This window comes from Hyperoodon ampullatus, assembly GCF_949752795.1.
Source record: "Hyperoodon ampullatus genome assembly, chromosome: 6".
Lineage (NCBI taxonomy): Eukaryota > Metazoa > Chordata > Mammalia > Artiodactyla > Ziphiidae > Hyperoodon > Hyperoodon ampullatus.
The window spans coordinates 49286356-49309581 of record NC_136919.1 but is presented as its reverse complement, the minus strand read 5'-3'; the positions used below and the strand labels follow the sequence as shown (position 1 = coordinate 49309581).

The 23226-nt window shown below is 36.3% G+C and overlaps 1 protein-coding gene across 1 annotated transcript; it reads right to left on the bottom strand.

Annotated features, from left to right (window-relative positions):
* Nucleotides 1-18587: 18587 nt before the first annotated feature.
* LOC307054191 (large ribosomal subunit protein eL42-like) lies at nucleotides 18588-18896 on the bottom strand (the record flags this gene model as incomplete). The annotated part of the gene is made up of 1 exon (XM_079705776.1): nucleotides 18588-18896. The coding sequence occupies one exon, from the start codon at nucleotides 18894-18896 to the stop codon at nucleotides 18588-18590; it is 309 nt and encodes a 102-aa protein (XP_079561902.1).
* Nucleotides 18897-23226: the final 4330 nt, after the last annotated feature.

Here is a 23226-nt window from a genome sequence, read left to right as displayed (position 1 = left end):
GACATCTAACTTTGCTAGCTCTACTCCTGACATTGGTTATCCACATGAGAGAGAAAAATTAAAGTATTTTAATCTGTGGTATGACATTTAACTGGGGGAAGATTAAGGCTGGATTCACAGGAAGGTCAGAATGGGAGCGAGAAACAGGCTCCCTGTAATCATCAATGTGAGGCTTAACTAGAACTTGCTTATATTGAGCAAATTTCAGTCATTTGTTGGATGTGAGGAAAAGAGGGGAATCTAGAATGACAATGACAATCAGTTTTATGGTTTGGATGACTAGGTTGATGATGAGACCCATGGCTAAGAAGTGAACACAACATTTGGAGGAGAGAGTTAAGTGTTCAATTTTGGACAAGCTGAGTTTGAAGTTCCTGGGGATGTCCCACAGGTCAAGTGAGCAGTGAGTAGTACACATAAGATAGGAGCTCAGTGGAAAGGCAATACTAGGATTATAGTTTGGGGAGTTACTATTTTGTCGGTGATGTTTGAAACAACAAAAGCAGGTGAAGTCATGAAAGTAACAGTAGAGTAAGGGGAAAAAAACCTGGAAAATGGGATATAGAAAGAGGTGGATGAAAGCATGAAAAATGAAGGATGAGGAGTACAGATAAGATCAGAAAAATAGGATTCTTCACCATCTGAATCTATTTGGTTCTTGAGTTTAGCCAGTAAGAGTTCGGATGGCAAGGGTTATCTTTAGTCTCAGAGATTCCAAGGGAGTAAAGCATTTTAGGAATGAGTGCTTAGCACTTCCAAAGTCAATAGATTGGTCCAATGAAACAAGAACTGAAATGCATTTGTATAGAAATTAGAGTGATTTTTGTTTGAGTAGTTTCAATGTAGTGATGAGAGAGAAGCCAGAATTCAAGGGGATGAGGAGTGAATGGAAGTTGTCTAGAGTCAGTGAGATTAAACTACTTCCAAGAAGCTTGACCCAGAAGAGAAGGAAAATGACAGAGTGATATGAAGACTTAAATAAAAGATCTGGGAGAGAAGGTTTTCATGACATAAGAGACTTGAACATGCTCTTCACATATCTCTGATTATATATTTATGGACATCGTTTGCAAGGATTAAAAAAAATAGAAGACCAGAGTAGTACTAAATACAGTAAGGGATAACTCATTATCATTGCCATTATTGCTATTGACCATTTTTAAAAATCCAATGAAATATGCTTAGTAATTCCAACTCCTCCTTACCTTCCACATACATTCTTTATGCTGAGATATGACAAGATGTCCCTGTCTCTAAAGGCAACACATTCTGTTCTTTTCCAGCTCTAACTTGCCTCTTCTTTTTCTTAGTTTCATTGAAAATCTGCTTCTCATGTTTCCATTTCTGTTTCTAGTTCTGCTCTTTGGATCCACAATAGAGTAAGACTAATCTATCTTTCAAAAGAAAATCCTTTGGATATTTGAAAAGTAACTTGCATGCCTCCTCTTTTATCTTAACTTTTTTCTAAGCTACAAGAAAGTTTCTACACCTAACTCCCATTTGAAATGTTTTCAGATCTCTTACTACCTCCTTTCACATTTCTTCTTCTTCCTTTTAATTTAGTCTGGCTTATCAATATTTAAATGATGTTGAATTGTACATAATATTCCAAGTTTAGTTTGTGTAGCAGAGTAAAGTTGGTCTGCTTTGTTTCACCATAGGGACATTACCCCTTTATTTAAACTCCTAATATTGGCCAGCTATTGTAAGCAACCATCTGACATGACACCTCTAGCTCATTAAGAAACTTACAGTCACAGATATTTTCACATTAACTCATGCCAAGAAGTTTTTCTTCCTCCATAACTTATATTGGTTATTTTTGAGCTTAAAAGCATAAGTGTACATTTTAGTGTCTTCATAATAGCCTAGGAATTTCATTCCTGACTGTTGTATCAAATCTTGGTTTTGGGGCTTCCCTGGTGGCGCAGTGGTTGAGAGTCCGCCTGCCAATGCAGGGGACACAGGTTCGTGCCCCAGTCTGGGAAGATCCCACATGCCGTGGAGCGGCTGGGCCCGTGAGCCATGGCCGCTGAGCCTGCGCGTCCGGAGCCTGTGCTCCGCAACGGGAGAGGCCACAGCGGTGAGAAGCCCGCGTATCGCAAAAAAAAAAAAAAAAAAAAAAAAAAATCTTGGTTTTGTCCCTATATTATTTGCTGTCTACCTACTTTATTATCTTTTGAAATTATGATGAGTATACTCTTATGTTTTCATCTAATGAATAAGATAAAAATGATATTTTGACAGGTGAGGACAAGGCCACAAATTTGTAATGGTCCACTGGAGATTTAGCACAAGGTTGAAATCAATGTCTTATTCAACATTATTTATGGTTACAAAGGCATTTATGAACTCACCTAATAATATTACCCAACTCACATTTTAAAAAACATCTTATTAATGTATATAAATACTTTGTCCATGTATCCAAGTATTTTGTCAAGCTAGTGAAAAACTATCAAAGGAGGAAATAATGATTGTACAGCAGACTTATTTTGGGTAAATCTTTATAGGTTTCTTAGGATTTCATGATTCTTGTCAAGTAATAGTAAATTTATATAGTGTTTGACTTTTCTAAGTGATTTGTAATGGAATTTTCCAGAGTGGAAGCATTATACAAAGTTTACAGGCATTTGAGTATAGCAAATGAGTAGAATATCTGGCTTTGGTATGCATTAGCTCTATGTCAAAGGTGAATATTTGAACTTTTAGTATATAAAAGAGGTAATAATGGATGTTTCATAGGATTATTATGAAGATATAATGAGAATTTATACCCAGTCCAGGGCATAGTTTACAGTGAGCATGACACATTAAATTTCTTACTTCCAGCTACTCAAGAGTAACTGCACTGAATATTCAGATTGATATTATAGCCATTTTGAAGATGAAGAAAAAAAGTTCAAAGAGTTTTATTCATTCATTCAATAATTTTTTTAACAACTTTATTGGAGTATAATTGCTTTACAATGGTGTGTTAGTTTCTGCTGTATAACGAAGTGAATCAGCTATATGTATACATATATCCCCATATGCCCTACCTCTTGCATCTCCCTCCCACCCTCCCTATCCCACCCCTCTAGGTGGTCACAAAGCACTGAGCTGATCTCCCTGTGCTATGCAGCTGCTTTGCACTAGCTATCTATTTTACATTTGGTAGTATATATAAGTCAATGCTACTCTCACACATCATCCCAGATTACCCTTCCCCCTCCCCGTGTGCTCAAGTCCATTCTCTACATCTGCATCTTTATTCCTGTCCTGCCCCTAGGATCATCAGAACCATTATTATTTTTTTTATTCCATATACATATGTTAGCACACGGTATTTGTTTTTCTCTTTCTGACTTACTTCACTCTGTATGACAGACTCTAGGTCCATCCACCTCATTTTGGATAACTCAATTTCCTTTCTTTTTACCACTGAGTAATATTCCATTGTATATATGGGCCACATTTTCTTTGTCCATTCATCTGTCGATGGACACTTAGGGTGCTCCATGTCCTGGCTACTGTAAATAGTGCTGCAATGAACATTGTGGTAAATGTCTCTTTTTGAACTATGGTTTTCTCAGGTTATATGTCCAGTAGTGGGATTGCTGGGTCATATGGCAGTTCTATTTTTAGTTTTTTAGGAACTTCCATACTGTTCTCCATAGTTGCTGTATCAGTATACATTCCCACCAACAGTGCAAGAGGGTTCCTTTTTCTCCACACCCTCTCCAACATTTGATGTTGGCAGATTTTCTGATGATGCCCATTCTGACCAGTGTGAGGTGGTACCTCATTGTGGTCTTGATTTGTATTTCATAAATGTATTTGTGACCCAAGATATGATCTATCCTGGAGAATGTTCCATGAGCTCTTGAGAAGAAAGTGTTTTTTGTTGTTTTTGGAAGGAATGTCATATAAATATCAATTAAGTCCATCTTGTGTAATGTGTCATTTAAACCTTGTGTTTCCTTATTTATTGTCATTTTGGATGATCCATCCATTGGTGAAAGTGGGTTGTTAAAATCCCCTACTATCATTGTGTTGCTGTCAATTTCCTCTTTTATGGCTATTAGCCTTTGCTTTATGTATTGAGATGCTCCTATGTTGGGTGCATAAATATTTACAATTGTTATATCTTCTTCTTGGATGGATCCCTTGATCATTATATAGTGTCTTTCTTTGTCTCTTCTAATAGTCTTTATTTTAAAGTCTATTTTGTCTGATATGAGAATTGCTACTCCAGTTTTCTTTTGATTTCCATTTGCATGGAATATCTTTTTCCATCCCTTCACTTTCAGTCTATGTGTGTCACTAAGTGTGAAGTGGGTCTCTTGTAGACAGCATATATATGGGTCTTGTATTTGTATACATTCAGCCAGTTTGTGTCTTTTGGTTGGAGTATTTAATCCATTTACATTTAAGGAAATTATCAATAGGTATGTTCCTATTACCATTTTCTTAATTGTTTTGGGGTTGTTTTTGTAGGTATTTTCCTTCTCTTGTGTTTCCTGTGTAGAAGAGTTCCTTTACCATTTGTTGTAAAGCTGGTTTGGTCGTGCTGAATTATCTTAACTTCTGCTTGTCTGTAAAGTTTTGAATTTCTGCATCAAAACTGAATGACATCCTTGCTGGGTAGAGTAATCTTTGTTGTAAGTTTTTACCTTTTTTCACTTTAAATATGTCCTGCCACTCCCTTCTGGCTTACAGAGTTTCTGCTGAAAGATCAGTTGTTATACTTATGGGGATTCCCTTGTATTTTATTTGTTGCTTTTCCCTTGAAGCTTTCAATATTTTTTCTTTGTATTTTGTTTTTGATAGTTTGGTTAATATGTGTGTTGGCATGTTTCTCCTTGGGTTTTTCCTGTGTGGGAATCTCTTCTCTTCCTGGACTTGACTGAGTACCTCCTTTCCCATATTAGGGAAGTTTTCAACTATAATCTCTTCAAATATTTTCTCAGACTCTTTCTTTTTCTCTTCTTCTTCTGGGACGCCTAAAATTTAAATCGTGGTGTGTTTAATGTTTTCCCAAAAGTCTCTGAGACTTTCCTCAATTCTTCTCATTCTTTTATCTGTCCTCTGCTCTGCAGCAGTTATTTTCACTATTTATCTTCCAGGTCACTTATCCATTCTTCTGACTCAGTTATTCTGCTGTTGTTTCCTTCTAGAGAATTTTTACTTTCATTTATTGTGTTGTTCATCATTGTTTGCTCTTTAGTTCTTCTAGGTCCTTGTTAAACGTTTCTTGTATTTTCTCCATTCTATTTCCAAGATTTTGGATCATCTTTACTATCATTACTCTGAATTCTTTTTCAGGTAGACTGCCTGTTTCCTCTTCATTTTTTCAGTCTGGAGGGTTTTTATCTCACTCCTTCATCTGTTACATATCTCTGTGTCTTCTCATTCTGTTTAACTTACTGTGTTTGGGGCCTCCTTTTCACAGACTGCAGGTTTGTAGTTCCCATTATTTTCGGTGTCTGTTCCCAGTGGTTGAAGTTGGATCAGTGGCTTCTTTAGGCTTCCTGGTGGAGAGTACTCCTGCCTGTGTTCTGATGGGTGGGTTTGGATCTTGTCTCTCTGGTGGGCAGGGCCGTGTCTGGTGTTATGTTTTGGGATGTCTGTGAACTTAATGTGATTTTAGGCAGCCTCTCTTCTAATGGGTTGTATTCTGTTCCTGTCTTGCTAGTTGTTTGGCATGGGGCTTCCAGCACTGGAACTTGCTGACCGTTGGGTGGAGCTGGGTCTTAGTGTTGAGAAAGAGATCTCTGGGGAGAGGTCTTGCTGACTGATATTATGTTGGGCCAGGAGGTCTCTTGTGGTCCAGTGTCCTGGACTCAGCTCTCCCACCTCAGAGGCTCAGGCCTGACACCTGGCATGAGCACCAAGACACTCCCGCCACATGTCTCAGAAGAAGAGGAAGAAAAAAAAGGAAAAATGTATTATAAAATAAAAATAAATTAAAAATAAATTAAAAAGAAGAGAGCAACCTAACCAATAAATAAATGCACTTATGATAACAAGCACTAAAAACTAAACAAAGATAAACTTAAAAATCAGAAACAAATTAGTCGCAGAAAGCAAACCTCAAGTCTACAGTTGCTCCCAAAGTCCACTGCCTCAATTTTGGGAACATTCATTGTCTATTCCGGTATTCCACAGATGCAGGGTTTATCAAGTTGATTGTGGGTTTTTAATCCACTGCTCCTGATGGTGCTGGGAGTAATTTCTCTTTCTTTTCTTTGTTCACACAACTCCTGGGGTTCAGCTTTGGTTTTGACCCCACCTCTGTGTGTAGGCCCTCAGGCATCTGTTCCCCACCCAGGCAGGAGGGGGTTAAAGCAACGGCTGCTTAGCACTGTCTTACTCACTCAGGCTGGGGAGATGGAGGGGTATGGTAGTCATAATTGGAATGCGGGGGGAGCCTGCAGTGGCAGAGGCCAGCGTGTCATTACAACAGCCTGAGGCGTGCTCTGTGTTCTCCTGGGGATGTTGTCCCTGGATCTCAGGACCCTGGCAGTGGCACGCTGCACAGGTTCCCGGGAGTGAGGGGTGGGGGGTGTGAGTAGTGACCTGTGCTTGAACACAAGATTCTTGGTGGCAGAGACAGTATTAGTGTTTCATGCACGCCTCTGGGGTCCGATCTGATAGCTGCAGCTCACGCCCATCACTGGAGCTTGTTTAGGTGGTACTCTGCCTTGTGTGGGCCCACAGGGAAGGAACACCCTCTCCTCACGCACCTCGAGGCAAAGGTCTCTTGCCTCTTCGGCAGCTCCAGACTTTGTCCCGGACTCTCTCCCGGCTAGCTGTGATGCACTAGCCCCCTTCAGGCTGTGTTCATGCAGCCAGCCCCAGTCGTCTCCCTGGGATCTGCCTTCCAAACCCTGAGCCTCAGCTCCCAGCCCCGCCCCGCCCCAGCGGGTGAGTAGACAAGCCTCTCAGGCTGGTGAGCGCTGGTCAGCACCTATCCTCTGTGTGGAAATCTCTCTGCTTTGCCCTCTGCACCCCTGTTGCTGTGCTCTCCTCCATGGCTCGGAAGCTTCCCCCCTGCCACCCCTTGTCTCTGCCAGTGAAGGGGCTTCCTAGTGTATGGAAACTTTTCTTCCTTCACAGCTCCCTCCCAGTGGTGCAGGGGCCGTCCCTATTCTTTTGTCTCTGTTTTTTCTTTTTTCTTTTGCCCTACCCAGGTACATGGGGATTTTCTTGCCTTTTGGGAATTCTGAGGTCTTCTGCCAGCATTCAGTATGTGTTCTGTAGGAGTTGTTCCACATGTAGATGTATTTCTGATGTATTTGTGGGAGGAAGGTGATCTCCACGTCTTACTCCTCCACCACCTTGAAGGTCTCCCCCCTTTCAATAATTATTGCATGCTTTCTAGGTGTTTGGCACTGTTGCTCATTGGATATAATTAATTATGAGATACATGCATAGATACTCTGGGAACATAGAGAAAGTGTACCAAACCCCCCTCAAAGGCTAGATAGTTAATTTTGAACACCAATCTGCTTAGAGTTGACATAGTGTTTTGAAAACTCAGTGATTGTCTTTATTATAGATGTGATGTAAATATTAACAATAAATTTAACAATTCTTATTTTTGGTAGGTATAGTCCATAATAAAATAGCTTCTTATATTCAGATCAAAAGAGTAATATGTTGGGGCAACATAGTGTGGCCCATTAAGACGTCTAAAAACCAGCTTTAATGAATCATTAAAGATTATTTATAATTAACATATGAAATATATACAATTATTTGCTCTAAGGTATTCATGGGCTTCAAATAATTTGTTCTTTTATGGAGTAAAATGTTTCCCTTCTGGTTAAAAATACTCTTTGTTAAGTTGATAATCCATTTTTATAGCTGGATAGCCTTAACTTGGTCATAAATACAGAATTAGTAGAATTAAAATTAAAGTGGAATTAAAATTAATGATGTTACAGAGTGAAGTAAGTCAGAAAGAGAAAGACAAATACTGTATGCTGACACATATATATGGAATTTAAGAAAAAAAAAGGTCATGAAGAACATAGGGGTAAGACAGGAATAAAGACACAGACCTACTAGAGAATGGACTTGAGGATATGGGGAAGGGGAAGGGTAAGCTGTGACAAAGTGAAAGAGCGGCATGGACATATATACACTACCAAACGTAAGGTAGATAGCTAGTGGGAAGCAGCCGCATAGCACAGGGAGATCAGCTCGGTGCTTTGTGACCGCCTGGAGGGGTGGGATAGGGAGGATGGGAGGGAGACGCAAAAGGGAGGGGATATGGGAACATATGTATACATATAACTGATTAAATTTGTGATAAAGCAAAAAAAAAAAAAAAAAAAAAAAGACTAGTAAAATCTGAGTAAAATGTAGACTTTAGTTAATAGTAATGCATCAAAGCTGGTTCCTTAGTTATGACAAACATAAAATGTTATTCATAGGGGAAAGCGTGAGGGACTTACACGGACACTCTACTGTCTTTGCAAATTTTGTAAATCTACAGCTATTCTAAAATAGTTTGTTTTAAAATGGAAAGACTGGGAAAAGAATGGTACCAGAAAGGTTTGATGATGTGGTCAAGGTCATACAGCTAGAAGAAGAACTAGACTGAAGCCAGATCTCTTCAATCCAGTGCAAGATGCTCCTGGTTACACCATGTTAAGAAAGGACAGGAGATGAACGTGACCTCTGGATGGCAAGGTCCCCCTCTGAATAGAATGGCATGTGTTTTAGGGAAGGCAAGGAGGAGGAAGAGCCAGCCCTTCACACTGCCAGGTGGTGTCGTGAGGAATCATCACAGGTAGAGGCAGACGCCTCCAAAACGGCTCCATGGACAGAACTGAGTCTGCATTTGTCATTAGCTTCAGAGGCTAAGGATATCTTCTTATTTTGCTTGTTGTGCCTGTTCTCCTCTGGTGGGGAAAAAACAGAACTTCGGTTCAAGAATTAGTTGACAGCCAGCAAAAATGAATAGTAATGAGGCTATTTCTATCAAAATAGCTTCATTACCATGCCAGTCTGATAAAACCAAATGCTCAATTCTCTCCAGCAAGAAAGGTGTTGAAGGCAACATCCTTGCACCTTTGAGGAGGAAAAGAATCCATGTTTAAATATTTTAAAGACCTCCCCATTCACACACACTCATTTCTGATTGAGGCAAATTGGGATACACATTTTTTCCAGTACCATCTTGAAATAATCTAAGGCGATAACAAAATAGCACTAGTCTTGGCCCTTTTTTTAATGCTTGATTAAAAAAAAAAAAAAAAAAGAGCACATGCACTTGAGAATGCTATAAAAATCTGCCCCGATTCTAGGAGGGAAAAATATTGTTGAAGATTTAGAAAACTATCAGGGATTGTGTAAAACTATTAAGAATTTCCTTGGTGTTTTTCATGCACAAGACAGCAGACACTGTTCATTCAGTGAGGTAGTGGAAGAGTCTGCCTGTTGAACTCTGCTGCCCTGGTGGACACTGGATCCTAAATGAAGTCAAAATCGGGTTCTTCCCTCTTATACTGTTGGTGGGAATGTAAATTGATACAGCCACTATGGAGAACAGTATGGAGTTTCCTTTAAAAACTAAAAATAGAACTACCATATGACCCAGCAATCCCACTATTGGGCATATACTCTGAGAAAACCATAATTCAAAAGGAGTCATGTACCAAAATGTTCATTGCAGCTCTATTTACAATATCCAGGACATGGAAGCAACCTAAGTGTCCATCGACAGATGAATGGATAAAGAAGATGTGGCACATATATACAATGGAATGTTACTCAGCCATAAAAAGAAACAAAATTGAGTTACTTGTAGTGAGGTGGATGGACCTAGAGTCTGTCGTACAGAGTGAAGTAAGTCAGAAAGAGAAAAACAAATACTGTATGCTAACATATATATATGGAATCTTTAAAAAAAAAAAAAGGTTATGAAGAACCTAGGGGCAGGACAGGAATAAAGACGCAGATGTAGAGAATGGACTTGAGGACACGGGGAGGGGGAAGGGTAAGCTGGGACGAAGTGAGAGAGTGGCATGGACATATATACACTACCAAATGTAAAACAGATAGGTAGTGGGAAGCAGCTGCATAGCACAGGGAGATCAGATCAGTGCTTTGTGGCCACCTAGAGGGTTGAGATAGGGAGGGTGGGAGAGAGACGCAAGAGGGAGGAGATATGGGGATATATGTATATGTATAGTTGATTACTTTGTTATAAAGCAGAAACACACCATTGTAAAGCAATTATACTCCAATAAAGATGTTATAAATAAATAAATAAATAAATAAAACCCCCCCCAAAAAAAAAAAATAAAATAAAAAATAAAATTAATGATGTTGAATGTAATTTGAACTTGTCAAAATATGACCTTTTTCATAACAGTGAATTTATTCTATTCAAATCCTATAGTCTGAGAGAATGAATAATATTGTACAACTATTGAAAACTGTCAGGATAGCTAATAACTTAGTAGCTATACTTAATAGACTAGAAAGATGACTGAAAATATGGTTTAAACATGACAAATCTGTTTTGTGTTTTGCTAAATTGATCAAAACATACAGTGTTTTTCCCTTGGGAGAATTTTTACTCATTTGAAATGAGGTTTTTAAAAAATGCTAATACAGGGCTTTTCATTTTGAGAGGAAATGCACTGAATGCTTTCTATAAAGATGCTATGTGGATATTTCAGCTGTATTTAAAAAACAGTAAACACCAAAGTAGGACTCCCAACTATGCAGAGTGAATAGGTTGCTTATCCTGTGCACACACACAGAACACTATACAGAATTACTCCCCAAAAAGCCTGGACACTGGGAAAATGATCAAAGGCAGAAGAGAAACTGAGAATCATTTGTTCTTGAAAAATTGCTACAGTTTCAGGTAAGAAAAATGGGAATCTTTAGCCTTTTTGCCTGTTGCTCTATTCCTTACCTACTCCCACTCTTAGTTGGTGAGAAACGTTAATTTATCAGCTTGGGGCTGTCTGCATAAACTTGTGGCTGTGCTGACAGAGGATATGGACTCAGTTTTGTGCGGAATGTGAAAACACAAGATTTGTAGATGAAAATGGCGAATGCAGCAGGAAACAAATGAAGGAGAACAACATCTTTGATAGCCTGAGACTGCAGTCCTGTTTGGGGTGAATGGTGGACCAGCTAGAATTTATTGAGAGACGGATTAGTTAGATAAGCTCTCCATACATAACTGAACTGTCTAGGAAACAAGGCACATGAGGCATCCAAGTGGCAATTGAGTATAAAAAAGATTTGGGAATTGGCTGATCTTTGAATGCCCTCACCAGTCCACACATAGATTGATCATCGGAGAGAGGAAGTTCGAGATTTTTGAGCACAGTGTCTGCCAAACACATTGGCTGACCATTAAGCTATGGAGACACAGGGGTGACCCCCCTCAGAAACAAAGCTTAAAGTTAAAAATAGAAACCCTGTAGAATCCTAGAGAAAAGAAGAAATAGGAGATACTGCCATCCTAACTCTACAGATTTATTATCTATGTGATTTGTGCTTGGTAAGAGGCAGATAATCATGACAACTACCTCTAAGGACTCTAGAAGAAATCATAGAATACAGTTAAAGTAATTAGAGCAATGTCTGACACATAGTACTTTTTCTATTTCTTTTTCCTTTTCATTTTTTATTGAAGTATAGTTGACATACAATATTATATATATTATATTAGTTTCAATATATATATAATATTATATATATTATATTATATACAACATAGTGATTTGACATTTATATACATTATGAATTGATTACCACACTAAGCATAGTAACCATCTGTCACCATAAAAGTAATTATAATATTATTGACTATCTTCCCTATGCTGTACATTACATCCCCATGACATTTATTTTGTGACTAGAAGTTTGTATCTCTTAATCCCCTTCCCTATTTCATTAATTCCCCACCCTCTCTCCCCTCTGGCAACCACCAGTTTGTTCTCTGTCTCTAGGAGTCTGTTTTGTTTTTTGTTTGTTCATTTGTTTTGCTTTTTATATTCCACATATAAGTGAAATCACATGGTATTTGTCTTTCTCTGTCTAGCTTATTTCATTTAGCATATATACAGAACACTCCATCACAAAACAGCAAAATACACATTCTTTTCAAGTTCACGTAGAACATTCTCCAGGATAAATTATATGATAGGCCACAAAACAAGTCTTAAAAATTTAACATTGAAATCATTATCAAGCATCTTTTCCAACCACAACAGTATGAAACTAGAACTCAATTACAAGAAGAAAACTGGAAAAAAGCACAAACACGTGGAGGCTTATTATCCCTACAGAAAGCAGTAAGTGTGCTTTTGCAGAAACAAAAGCAAAACCAGGAGAGTAGTTTTCATGCTGCTCAAGAGAGAGCAAAAAGGAAAAAAAAAAGAAAAGAAAAAACAGGAGAAGCAAATGTAGAGCAATAAAAAGTTCCTAGCTAATTTGCTAATTTTAGATCTCCTAAATTTTGCTATTCCTGAATTTAGGGCACCTTTATGTATTCATTCAACAATGATGTTCTACTATGTGTCAGACATTGTATAGGGTTCTGGAAGCAGAATGATGACTGATATAAGAATTATCAAAACAGTGATACTACTGACTCAGATGTTTCAAACATAATGGTTTCATGTAACATGATCTCACTGTTAGTCATGTGGCAAGACAGGTTAATGGTAAGGGATGTCCTTCCTGTAAATATATAATATCACTCTGGTAGCTGGTGACTAAATCCAGTAGTCAAATATTGACCTAAGAATTAGGCTTATATTAAATTTAGCATTGCATGTGCCTTTATATTACTCTAAAGTCAATGTAGCTGATAAATATAGATGTCTACCAGAGTTGTTGTACCTTCTTTGAATTTGCTATTATTTATTTCATTCTATGAATACAACTGTTAGTTTAGAGAGCATTAAGATATTAGGAGCAGACTTCTAATTTGAGAACTTATTGAGAACATAATGCCAGAAGGAAATCCATTGTGATTATCTTGAGGAGTGGTAGTCATAAATCCTTCTGACTTTTCCTCAATCAATACATAAAAAATTCATACATTTCAGATTTGACTTTTGAACACTTATCTTCAAGGAGTGGGCAGACCAGAGGTTGCAGTTTGTGTTGATGGTAATAAGTCATAATATCTTTGTTGCTGTACAGTTCTCCCCTGACCTTTAGACTCATATAGTTACTAGACTGCTTGACATTTTCAAGTGGATGCTTCATAGATATATCAAATAATATTTTCCAAAAGGAACTCTTGATTTCATTCAAGAAAGCTGATCCTCTTCTGGGATTTCCTTGCTTCAGTAATTGTTAAAACCACCCACCAAGACGCTCACGCTGGCAACTTTAGTGTCTTCGTCAGTCTCCCAAGTCAATCAATCTGCCACTCCTATTGTTTCTGCTTTCTAAATATATCTTGTGCTTATTCATTTTTCTCTGTCTACACTATGACTATTTTTTTAATATTTTAAATTTAATTTTTATTTTATATTGGAATATAGTTGATCTACACTGTTGTGTTAGTTTCTGGTGTACAGCTAAGTGATTCAGTTTTACATATACATATATCCATTCTTTTTCAGATTTTTTTCCCATATAGGTTATTATAGAATAGTGAGTAGAGTTCCCTGTGCTATACAGTAGGTCCTTGTTGATTATTTTATATACAGTAGTGTGTATATGTTAATCCCAAACTCCTAATTTATCCCTCCCATTTGGTAACCATATGTTTGTTTTTGAAGTCTGTGAGTCTGTTTCTGTTTTATAAATAAGTTCATTTGTATCATTTTTTTTAAGATTCCACATATAAGTGATTCATATGATATTTGTCTTTCTCTCTCTGACTTACTTCACTTAGTATGATAATCTCTATGTCTATCCATGTTGCTGCATACACTATGACTATTTGAATCCAAACTACTTAAATTATATCTTTCCTGCTAACCAGTCTCATCTTTAAATCTTGCCCTCATAGCATCAGAGTAATCTTTTTAGATTATGAATTAGACAATATTATTCTCCTTAAAAAATTTTTCAATACATTGCACTTGTATGATGTCACCCAATTACAAATACAAATTCCTTACTGTGACCTATAAGACTGTACATAATCAGGCCCCTTCATGCCTTTCAAATTTGTTTATTTCTACTCTATCTTCCATGTATGTTCTGGCCACTGTGGCCTTCTTTCAGTTTCTCATCTTTGTCCGTTCCTTTCTCACCAAGCTAGCCTTCGCTGCTAGCTTTCTGTCTGAAAAAGTCTTTATGCTATGGATCTCAGGTTAAACTTTACAAAGACTTTTCCCAAACTATGGTAAGTTGTGTAACCACTGTTTATTATTTTGTATTATTCTACCCTCAGTTATCATTTAAGTACCTTGTTTTTTAAATTTATTTTTTATTGAGGTCACATTGGTTTGTAACATTATATAAGTTTCAGGTGCACCCATGTTTCTACTTCTGTATACAATACAAGGAGCACAAGTTTCAGATATGCATTTTATATATTCATCTATATCGACATACCTTTAAGTTGCCACATAATAGCACTTAAGTGTTAGGAAAGCATATTTAGCACCTATTTCTGCATAACTTTTAGAGACTATACCCCTGACACAAACAAAGCTAACCCACAAAACAAAAAATGTTTGTTACTAAGCAGTATGTGTTCATAATGCATAAATGAACACAAATAATTTGATAAACAATGCTGAAGTCATGCCCTATAGGTAGTGGCAGGTGTAGGCACTTAGCAAGGTGGCAAAGTACCCTCCCAACCCTGTCTGTGATGTCCCCTGAAACCCAGTGCCCACACTGACCAACACAGCACATTTCTGAGGAGTCTCTGAAAACACAAGGCTCACTTCAGAGTTTAACCACCAGCACAAGTGGAAATTCTGAACTTTTGGAGAAATTACATTTTTAAAGAACTGGGTTGAAATAGGAAAAAAAGTAATATATCTTAATTTCTTTTGTAGATCTAGTCATTTTGTTAGATTTGAAGTATACAAATTATATCTTATATACTTGATTTACTTATGAAATTAAAATGGTTGGCATATTAAATTTAAAAGGATAGTTTGTGTAGACTCTAATTTCAAATTTACTATTGGGATTTAGGTATATTTAGTTGTTACAAATGGCACTGCAAGCTGCTGTGCTTAAAAAGTTAAACACCTTTTATTTTTTTCCTTATTTATCTTAAGTAGTAAGTGACAGAGAAAATAAGAAACCAATATTATAATTAACTAAACCAAGTCATCATGTTTTGTGGCTATGTTATCCACCATGTTGTCAAATGGACGTAGAAATATACAATTTCAGAAAAAGAGCTAAGTTAATATATATGTAAAATATATTATAGGTTAATATATATATTCTCACACAAACAAAGCAAACCCACAAAATAAAAATGTACATTACTAAGCAGTAAATATTCATAATGCAGAAATGAATACTAATGATTTGATTAAAGAATGTTTAAGTCACGTTCTGTAGATACTATCAATAGCTGCAAGCATTGGAAATCAGCAAATTGGCAAAGTACCCTACTAATCTTTTGGAAGACACTAAGGCTGAGAATTTAAATATCATGATCAATTGCACACTGGTAAGCAGGGAAGTCGGGATATGAGACTTTCCCTATAATTTCCCTAGAACAGCAAAGCACAAATTCTTTCTGTTGCTGATGCTCGGCAGATCCCAGACTAAGTTCCTGGAGCAACCCCTGAAGGAATGCCTTTTTTCCTCCAGCACTTTAAAGTTTCTGACAACCAGGCTAACTGTGCTGCTTATTTTGTAATCCAGTCAAGTGAAGCAGCAGTTTTATATTTCTGCCTTTGAATCTCAGATCCAAGAAACTGGCAGCAGTATGAATTCCTCATTGTAAAAGAATTGTAATGATCTGACTTTGTTGATGGGTTGACACCAATTTCAAGTTTTAGTCACATAAGACTTTTTTTGGTTAGCAATAAAAATAGTTGCAGAGGAGTGAATTTGAGGAGTAATATAAGAACATTTTAACTGAAACCTGATTTTTATTAAAGATTTATAAAATATGTTTAATTTTCCATTCCTAGAGACAGCCACCAAAAAATATACCTCCTTTGATTTTTATTCCCATCACTTCCCTCATTTCCCCTCAAGTCTGCTCTAAAGTAATGTTCATGATCTGCTCCAGACTGTACTGTCCTACACTTCCTCTTCTGAGAAAGGGACAGAGAAGAATCTCCTCACTTGGTGATAATTGGTTCATACTCAGGGATAAACTAATTAAGGGGAAATGGTTATATTAATAACACCTGTTTTTACCCCACATCTTAGTTTTTCTAATTTACATAAACTTATTTTATACAACTTAAAAAGAAATAACAGCAAACTTTATATAATGATTATAATCATTCAGTTTAGTTCAATAGTGAGGACTTAGTATGGGCTATGGCTAGAGAAACTACTCTTGAGGAATTTATAGTCTATGGAAGAACCAACATACAAAGAGAAAAAAATTACATCATAAGCTACAAATGCCATGAGACTCTCAAGACAGTAATTTTCTCAACTTGAAAATTCAAAGAAGACTTATTAGTGGGTATAAGTAAAGCAGTCCAGGTGAATATAAAGGGAGAGAGATTTCTGACAGAGGAAACTGCTTGAAATAAGGCAATCTAGGGTGTCAGGTATTGCTAGTTAGTATTCTGCTTCCCACTGTTTCTTTGAATCCCCAACATATGAGTGGGGCCCGGTGAAGAGCTGAGTCTCCATCTTTTTGCCATCAATAAGGTGAAGCAATGTGGTGGAAGGTGGGGGTAGTTTGCATTCTGCCTTCCTCTCTTAACTGTGATGTAGGTCTATGGGGGCGGGGGTTTCCAACGAGGGGCTGAGTTTCCACTCCCCTACTACATGCAGGAACTGGTACCTCAGTTGACGCCCCTAACCACAATAAAATCTAAGTCAGTCTCCTTTTCCGCTACTTCAAGTGATATCTGGATTTGCTTGGGAACCTGCTATGCTCTTTCTGGAAAATGTCATTATGAGAGGAATAATCCTTTTCTTACCTCCTTGGTGCATGTTTGGCACCATCAGTCTCCAAATCTAAATTTTGGATGGGGTTTCCATCTCATCTCTTGTATGCCTAAATAGGTGTATAGAGTGACAACAACTCAAATTGATTGAATCAGATTTCTCATCTGAAACTATGAAGGCCAATTTTTATGTACTGAAAAAAAAGGAATGTCAACCATAAATTCTACATATGGTGAACTTAGATGTAAACATCCTCAACAAAATATTAGCAAATCTAATCTAGAAATGAATGAAAATAATTACTGAGGCTGATCAACTGGAATTTATTCCAGGTATGTAAGTCTGGTTCAGCATTCAAATGTCAATTAATGCAATGCACTATACCAGCAGGCTAAAGAAGAAAAATCACATGATCTTATCAACTAATTATGAAATAACATTTGACAACATGCAACAACTCTTCCAATTAGGAATGGGGTAGAGGAAGGGATTTTTTCTATTTGAAGAACATCTACCAAAAACTTACAACTAATAAAACCCTTAACTGTGAATGACTGAGTGTTTTTCATCTAAGATCAAGAGCAAGGCGAAAAAAATCCACTATCACTACCTTTATCTAAAAATTGCTGGAAGTTATTGTCAGTACAATGAGGCAAGGAAAGAAAATAACAGGTATATTGATTAGAAATGAATAAATAAAGCTGACCTACTTGTAGATGAAATGATTGTCTACATAGAAAACTCCAAGGAAACCATAAAAATCTATAACTAATAAATGAGTTGAGTATGATTGTAATATAGAAGATCATCATGCAAAAATCAATATAGCAGTTCTTTATACTAACAATAAACATGTAGAAACAAAAACAATTTACAATTGCTCAAAATAAAATAAAGTACTTAGGTATAAATGGAAAAACACGTACAGAATCTGCATGCCTAAAATTACAAAATACTGAGGAAAGGAGTCAAAGAAGATCTATATAAATGGAGAGTCATACTGTGCTCATGGATGGAAAAACTCAACATAATAAAGATGCTAATTCTCCCCAAATTTATATATAGGTCTAACAAAATCTCTACCGAAATCCCATCAAGATGCGTTGTTAATATAAAAAAAGGATTATTGCAGGGCTTCCCTGGTGGCGCAGTGGTTGAGAGTCCGCCTGCTGATGGAGGGGACACGGGTTCGTGTCCCGGTCTGGGAAGATCCCACATGCCGTGGAGCGGCTGGGCCCATGAGCCATGGCCACTGAGCCTGCGCGTCCGGAGCCTGTGCTCTGCAACGGGAGAGGCCACAACAGTGAGAGGCCTGTGTACCGCAAAAAAAAAAAAAAAAAAAAAGATTACTGCATAGATTTTATGGAAACGCAAAGGAACTATAGTAAACATATTTTAAAAATCTGGAGGAATCACTATACCCAGTTTCAAAACTCTTTTTTTTTAAACTATCACTATATTTATTCTCATACAGGCAATTTTTTTTTACAGCTTCCACATTTTCCTCTTAAAAATAGAAGAACAAAAGATTCCCAAAGCTTAGAAATGGATCACTTGGCCCTTTCTCTTCTTATCTCCTCCGAGTTCAAAATGTTGCAGCTCTTAATGGCCAGCATCCTCTTGGATCTGCAGTTGGGCTCAACACATTCAAGCCTCAGCACGATCTTCTTTGTGCTTTTAGCCTTCTTCTGGAAAATTGGCTTTGTTTGCCCACCATAGCCACTCTGCTTCTGATCATAGTGCCTTTTTCCCTGGTCATACAGGGAATTTTTGCCCTTCTTATACTGGGTCACTTTGTGAGGCTGATGCTTTCCACGTTTCTTACAGAAAGGCCTTTGGGATTTTGGTACATTGACCATCTTTGCAGTTAGAGGTGTCTTCAAGATGAAAACCAGAAGCCCGACGTCCACGTTCCTGCCTCATTCCACTCGCTCGTCACAGGAAAGCTCAGGACATTTCCCATAGCTGCTTTAACCAAGACTGTGTGGTATTAGTAGAGGGATTAGTACTTCAACGACACATAATAAAAACCCTGGAATAGACTCACAATATAATTTTTTTTTAAGTTGCCAAAGCCATTCAATGGAGGAAGGATAGACTTTTCAGCAAACTGTGCTGAAGCAAGTGGACATCCATAACAAAAAAATGAAACTTGCCCTATACCTTGTAAGAAAATTACTGCAATAGTTCATAAACTTAGGTGTAAAATGTGAAACTATAAAACTTTTAGTAAGAAAACAAAAATAAAACCATAGAGGAAGATATTCAGGATCTAAGCAAAGAGGTCTTGGACTTGACACCAAAAGCTCAATCCAGAAGAAATAATCATTTTGACTTCATCAAAATTAACAACACTGGCTTTACAAAAGTATTTGTTAAGAGGATGAAAAGATGATCTACAAACTAAGAGAAAAATATTTTCAAACTAGTTATCTAAGCAAAGAATTAGTATGTAGGAATATAAAGACATCTCAAAGCTTGAGTAAACAAAAAGCAATATAATTATAAATGAGCAAAAGGTATGAAGAGGTATATCACTAATAAGGAAATGCAGATCACAAACAAACACATGAAAAGAAGTTCAACATCATTAGCAAATAAGGAAATGAAAATTAAACCATATTTAGATAACACTACACACCTATCATTACAGTTATAATAAAAACTAGTAAAAACACCAAATAGTGATGAGGCTGTGGAGAAACTAGATCATTTATACATTGCTGGTGGAAACGTAAAATGATAGAGCTGTTCTGAAAAGCAGTTTGATAGTTTCTCTTGATTTTTTCTTTATCTGTTTTTCAAAAATAGACTTTACTTCTAGGTCACTTTAAGTTCACAGCAAATTTGGGGAGAAGGTAGAGAGATTTCCTGTATACCCTCTGCCTTGACATATGCAGAGGCTGTCCCATTATTAAACAAATATTAAACAAAACAGTGATACAATTGATAAACCTACATTGACACCTCATTATCACCCAGAATCTATAATTATACTAGGGTTCACTCTTGATGCTGTACATTGTATGGGTTTGGACAAATTTATAATGACATGTAGCTGCCATTATAATATAGTATAAAGTAGTTTCACTTGTCCTTAAAAATCCTTGGTGCTATGCCTATTTATACCTCTCTCCCCCAACCTCTGGCAACCACTGATCATTTTATCGTCTCCATAATTTTTCTTTTCTAGAATATCATATAGTTGGAATCATACAGTATGTAGTCTTTTTAGATTGCCTTCTTTCACTTGGTTATATGCATTTAAGTTTCCTCCAATGTCTTTTCATAACTTGATAGCTCATTTTTTAAAAGTACTGCATAATAGTCCCTTGTCTAGATATACCATAGTTTAATATCCATTCATCAGATGTTAAAGGACATCTTGGTTCCCCAAGTTCTGATAATTATGAATAAAGCTGCTACAAACATCTTTATGCAGGTTTTGTGTGGCCATAAGTTCTAAACACTTCTGAGAAATACCAAGGAGTGTTGTTGCTGGAATTTATGGTAAGAGTATTTTTTATTTTGTAAGAAATTGCTGTACTGTCTTCCAAAATCACTGTACAATTTTGTATTTCTACCAACAATGTATGAGATTTATTGTTGCTTCACATTCTTGTCAGCATTTAGTGTTGTCAGTATTCCAGATTTTGGCCATTCTAATAGGTGTATAAGTAGTATCTCATTGTCGTTTTAATTTGCATTTCCCTCATGACGTATGATGTGGAGAATATATTTCTATGTTTATTTGCTACCTGTAAATCTTTGATGAGGTGTCTGTTAAGGTCTTTGGCCCATTTTTTATCCAACTGTTTCTTATTGTTGAGTTTTAAGAGTTTTTGTATACTTTGGATGAAAGTCCTTTATCAGATGTGTCTTTTGCAAACATGTTCTCCCAGTCTGTGGCTTATCTTTTCTTCTCTTAACACTGTCTTCTGCAGAGCAGGATTTTTTAATTTTAATGAAGTCTAACGTAGCAATTCTTTTCTTTATAGATCATGCCTTTCGTGTTTTATCTAAAAAGTCATTGCCAAACCCAAGGTCATTTAGATTTTCTCTTATGTTATCTCTAGGAGAGCTGCAAATGTATTTTACATTTAGGTCTGTGATCTATTTTCGAGTTATTTTTTGTGAAGAATGTAAGGTCTGAGTTAACATTCTTTTCTTTTTTGTTTCTTTTTTCGCCTGTGATGGCCAGTGTTTCAATGCCATTTGCTGAAAAGGCTATCTTTGCTCCATTGTATTACCTTTATTTCTTTGTCAGAGATCAGTTGGCTATATTTATGTGGGTCTATTTATGGAATCTCTATTTTGTTTTATTTATCTATTTGTCTATTCTTTTCCCAATATTACACTGTCTTAATTACTGTAGTTTTTTTGTAAGTCTTGAAGTTGAGTAGTGTCAGTTCTCCAACTTTGTTCTTCTCCAACAATATTGTGTTGGCTATCCTGGGTCTTTTACCACTGCATATAAGCTTTAGACTCAGTTCATCAATATCCACAAAATAACTAGCTAGGATTTTCATTGGGGTTGCACTGAACTCATAGACCAAGTTGGGAAGAACTGAATACTTGACAGTGTTGAGTCTTCCAGTCCATAAACATGAAATGTTTCTCCATTTATTTAGTTCTTTGATTTTTCTAAACAGAGTTTTGAAGTTTTCCTCATAAAGATATTATACATATTTTGTTAGATTTATACCTCAATATTCATTTTTGGGGTGTGGTATAAGTTGTATTATGTTTTTAATTTCAAATTTTACTTATTCATTGCTGGTGTATAGGAGAGCAGTTGACTTTTGCATGTTAACCTTGTATCCTACAAATTTGGTGTAATCAATTATTAGTTCCAGGTGGCTTTTTGTGATTCTTTCAGATATTCTACATAGAGCATCATGTCATCTGTGAACAAAGACAGTTTTATTTCTTCCTTCCTAATCTGTATATCTTTTATTTCCTTTTCTTGTTTTATTGAATTTGCTAAGACTTCCAATAGAATGTCAAAAAATAGTGGTGGGAGAGGACATCCTTGATTTGTTCCTGGTTTTAGTGGGAAAACTTTGACTTTCTTATCATTACATATGATTTAAGATGTAATTTCTTTGTAGGTAGTCTTTATCAAGTTGTGGAAGGTCTTTTATATTTCTAGTTTCCCAAAATATTTTAATGGTGAAAAATGTTGAGTTTTGTCAAATGCTTTCTCTACATCTATTGATATAATCATATGTTTTTCTTTTTTAGTCTGTTGATGTGATAAATACATTAATTGATTTGTGAATTTTGAATCAACCTTTCATATCTGTGATAAGTCCTACTTGGTTTAGGTGTATAATTTTTTTTCATATCAATACATGTTTGATTTATTTTGCTAATGTTTTGTTGAAGAATTTTGCATTTATGTTCACAAAGGATATTGATCTGCAGTTTCTTTCTTGTAATGTCATTGTCTGCTTTTGATATTAGAGTAATGCTGACCTTTCAGAATGAGTTAGAAAGTATTCTCTCTACTTCAGTCTTCTGAAAGAGACTGTAGAGAATTGGTGTAATATCTTCCATAAATATTTGGAAGAATTCACTAGTAAACCCACCTGGGTCTGGTGCTGTTTTGAAATGCTATTAATTATTGATTCAATATTTTAAGGGATATAAGTCTATTCAGGTTGGCTGTTTTCCTTATATGAAATTTGGCAGATCACATCTTTCAAGGATTTAGTCACTTTCATCTAGGTTATCAGGTTTGTGGATATAGAGTTTTTCATAGTATTTAGTTATTATCCTTTTGATATCCATGATATCTACAGTGATGTACCTGTTTTCATTTCTTATATTAGTTAATGTGTCCTCTCTTTTTGTCTTAGTTCACCTGGATAGGTACTTATTGATTTTACTGATACTTTCAAATAATCAACTTTTGGTTTTGTTGAATTTCTCTATGGATTTCCTGTGTTCAGTTTCATTGATTTCAGTTCTGATTCTTCTAATTTATTTTTGTCTGCTTACTTAAATTTAATTTGCTCTTCTTTTTCTAGTTTCCTTGGGTGGAAGTTTAGTGATTGATTTTCAATTTTTCTTCCTTTCTAGAAATGTTTGCTTTCAATGCTATGCATTTTCCTCTAAGCTCTGCTTTCACGGTACTCCACTAATTTTGATAAGTTGTATTTTCATTTTAATTTAGTTCAAATATTT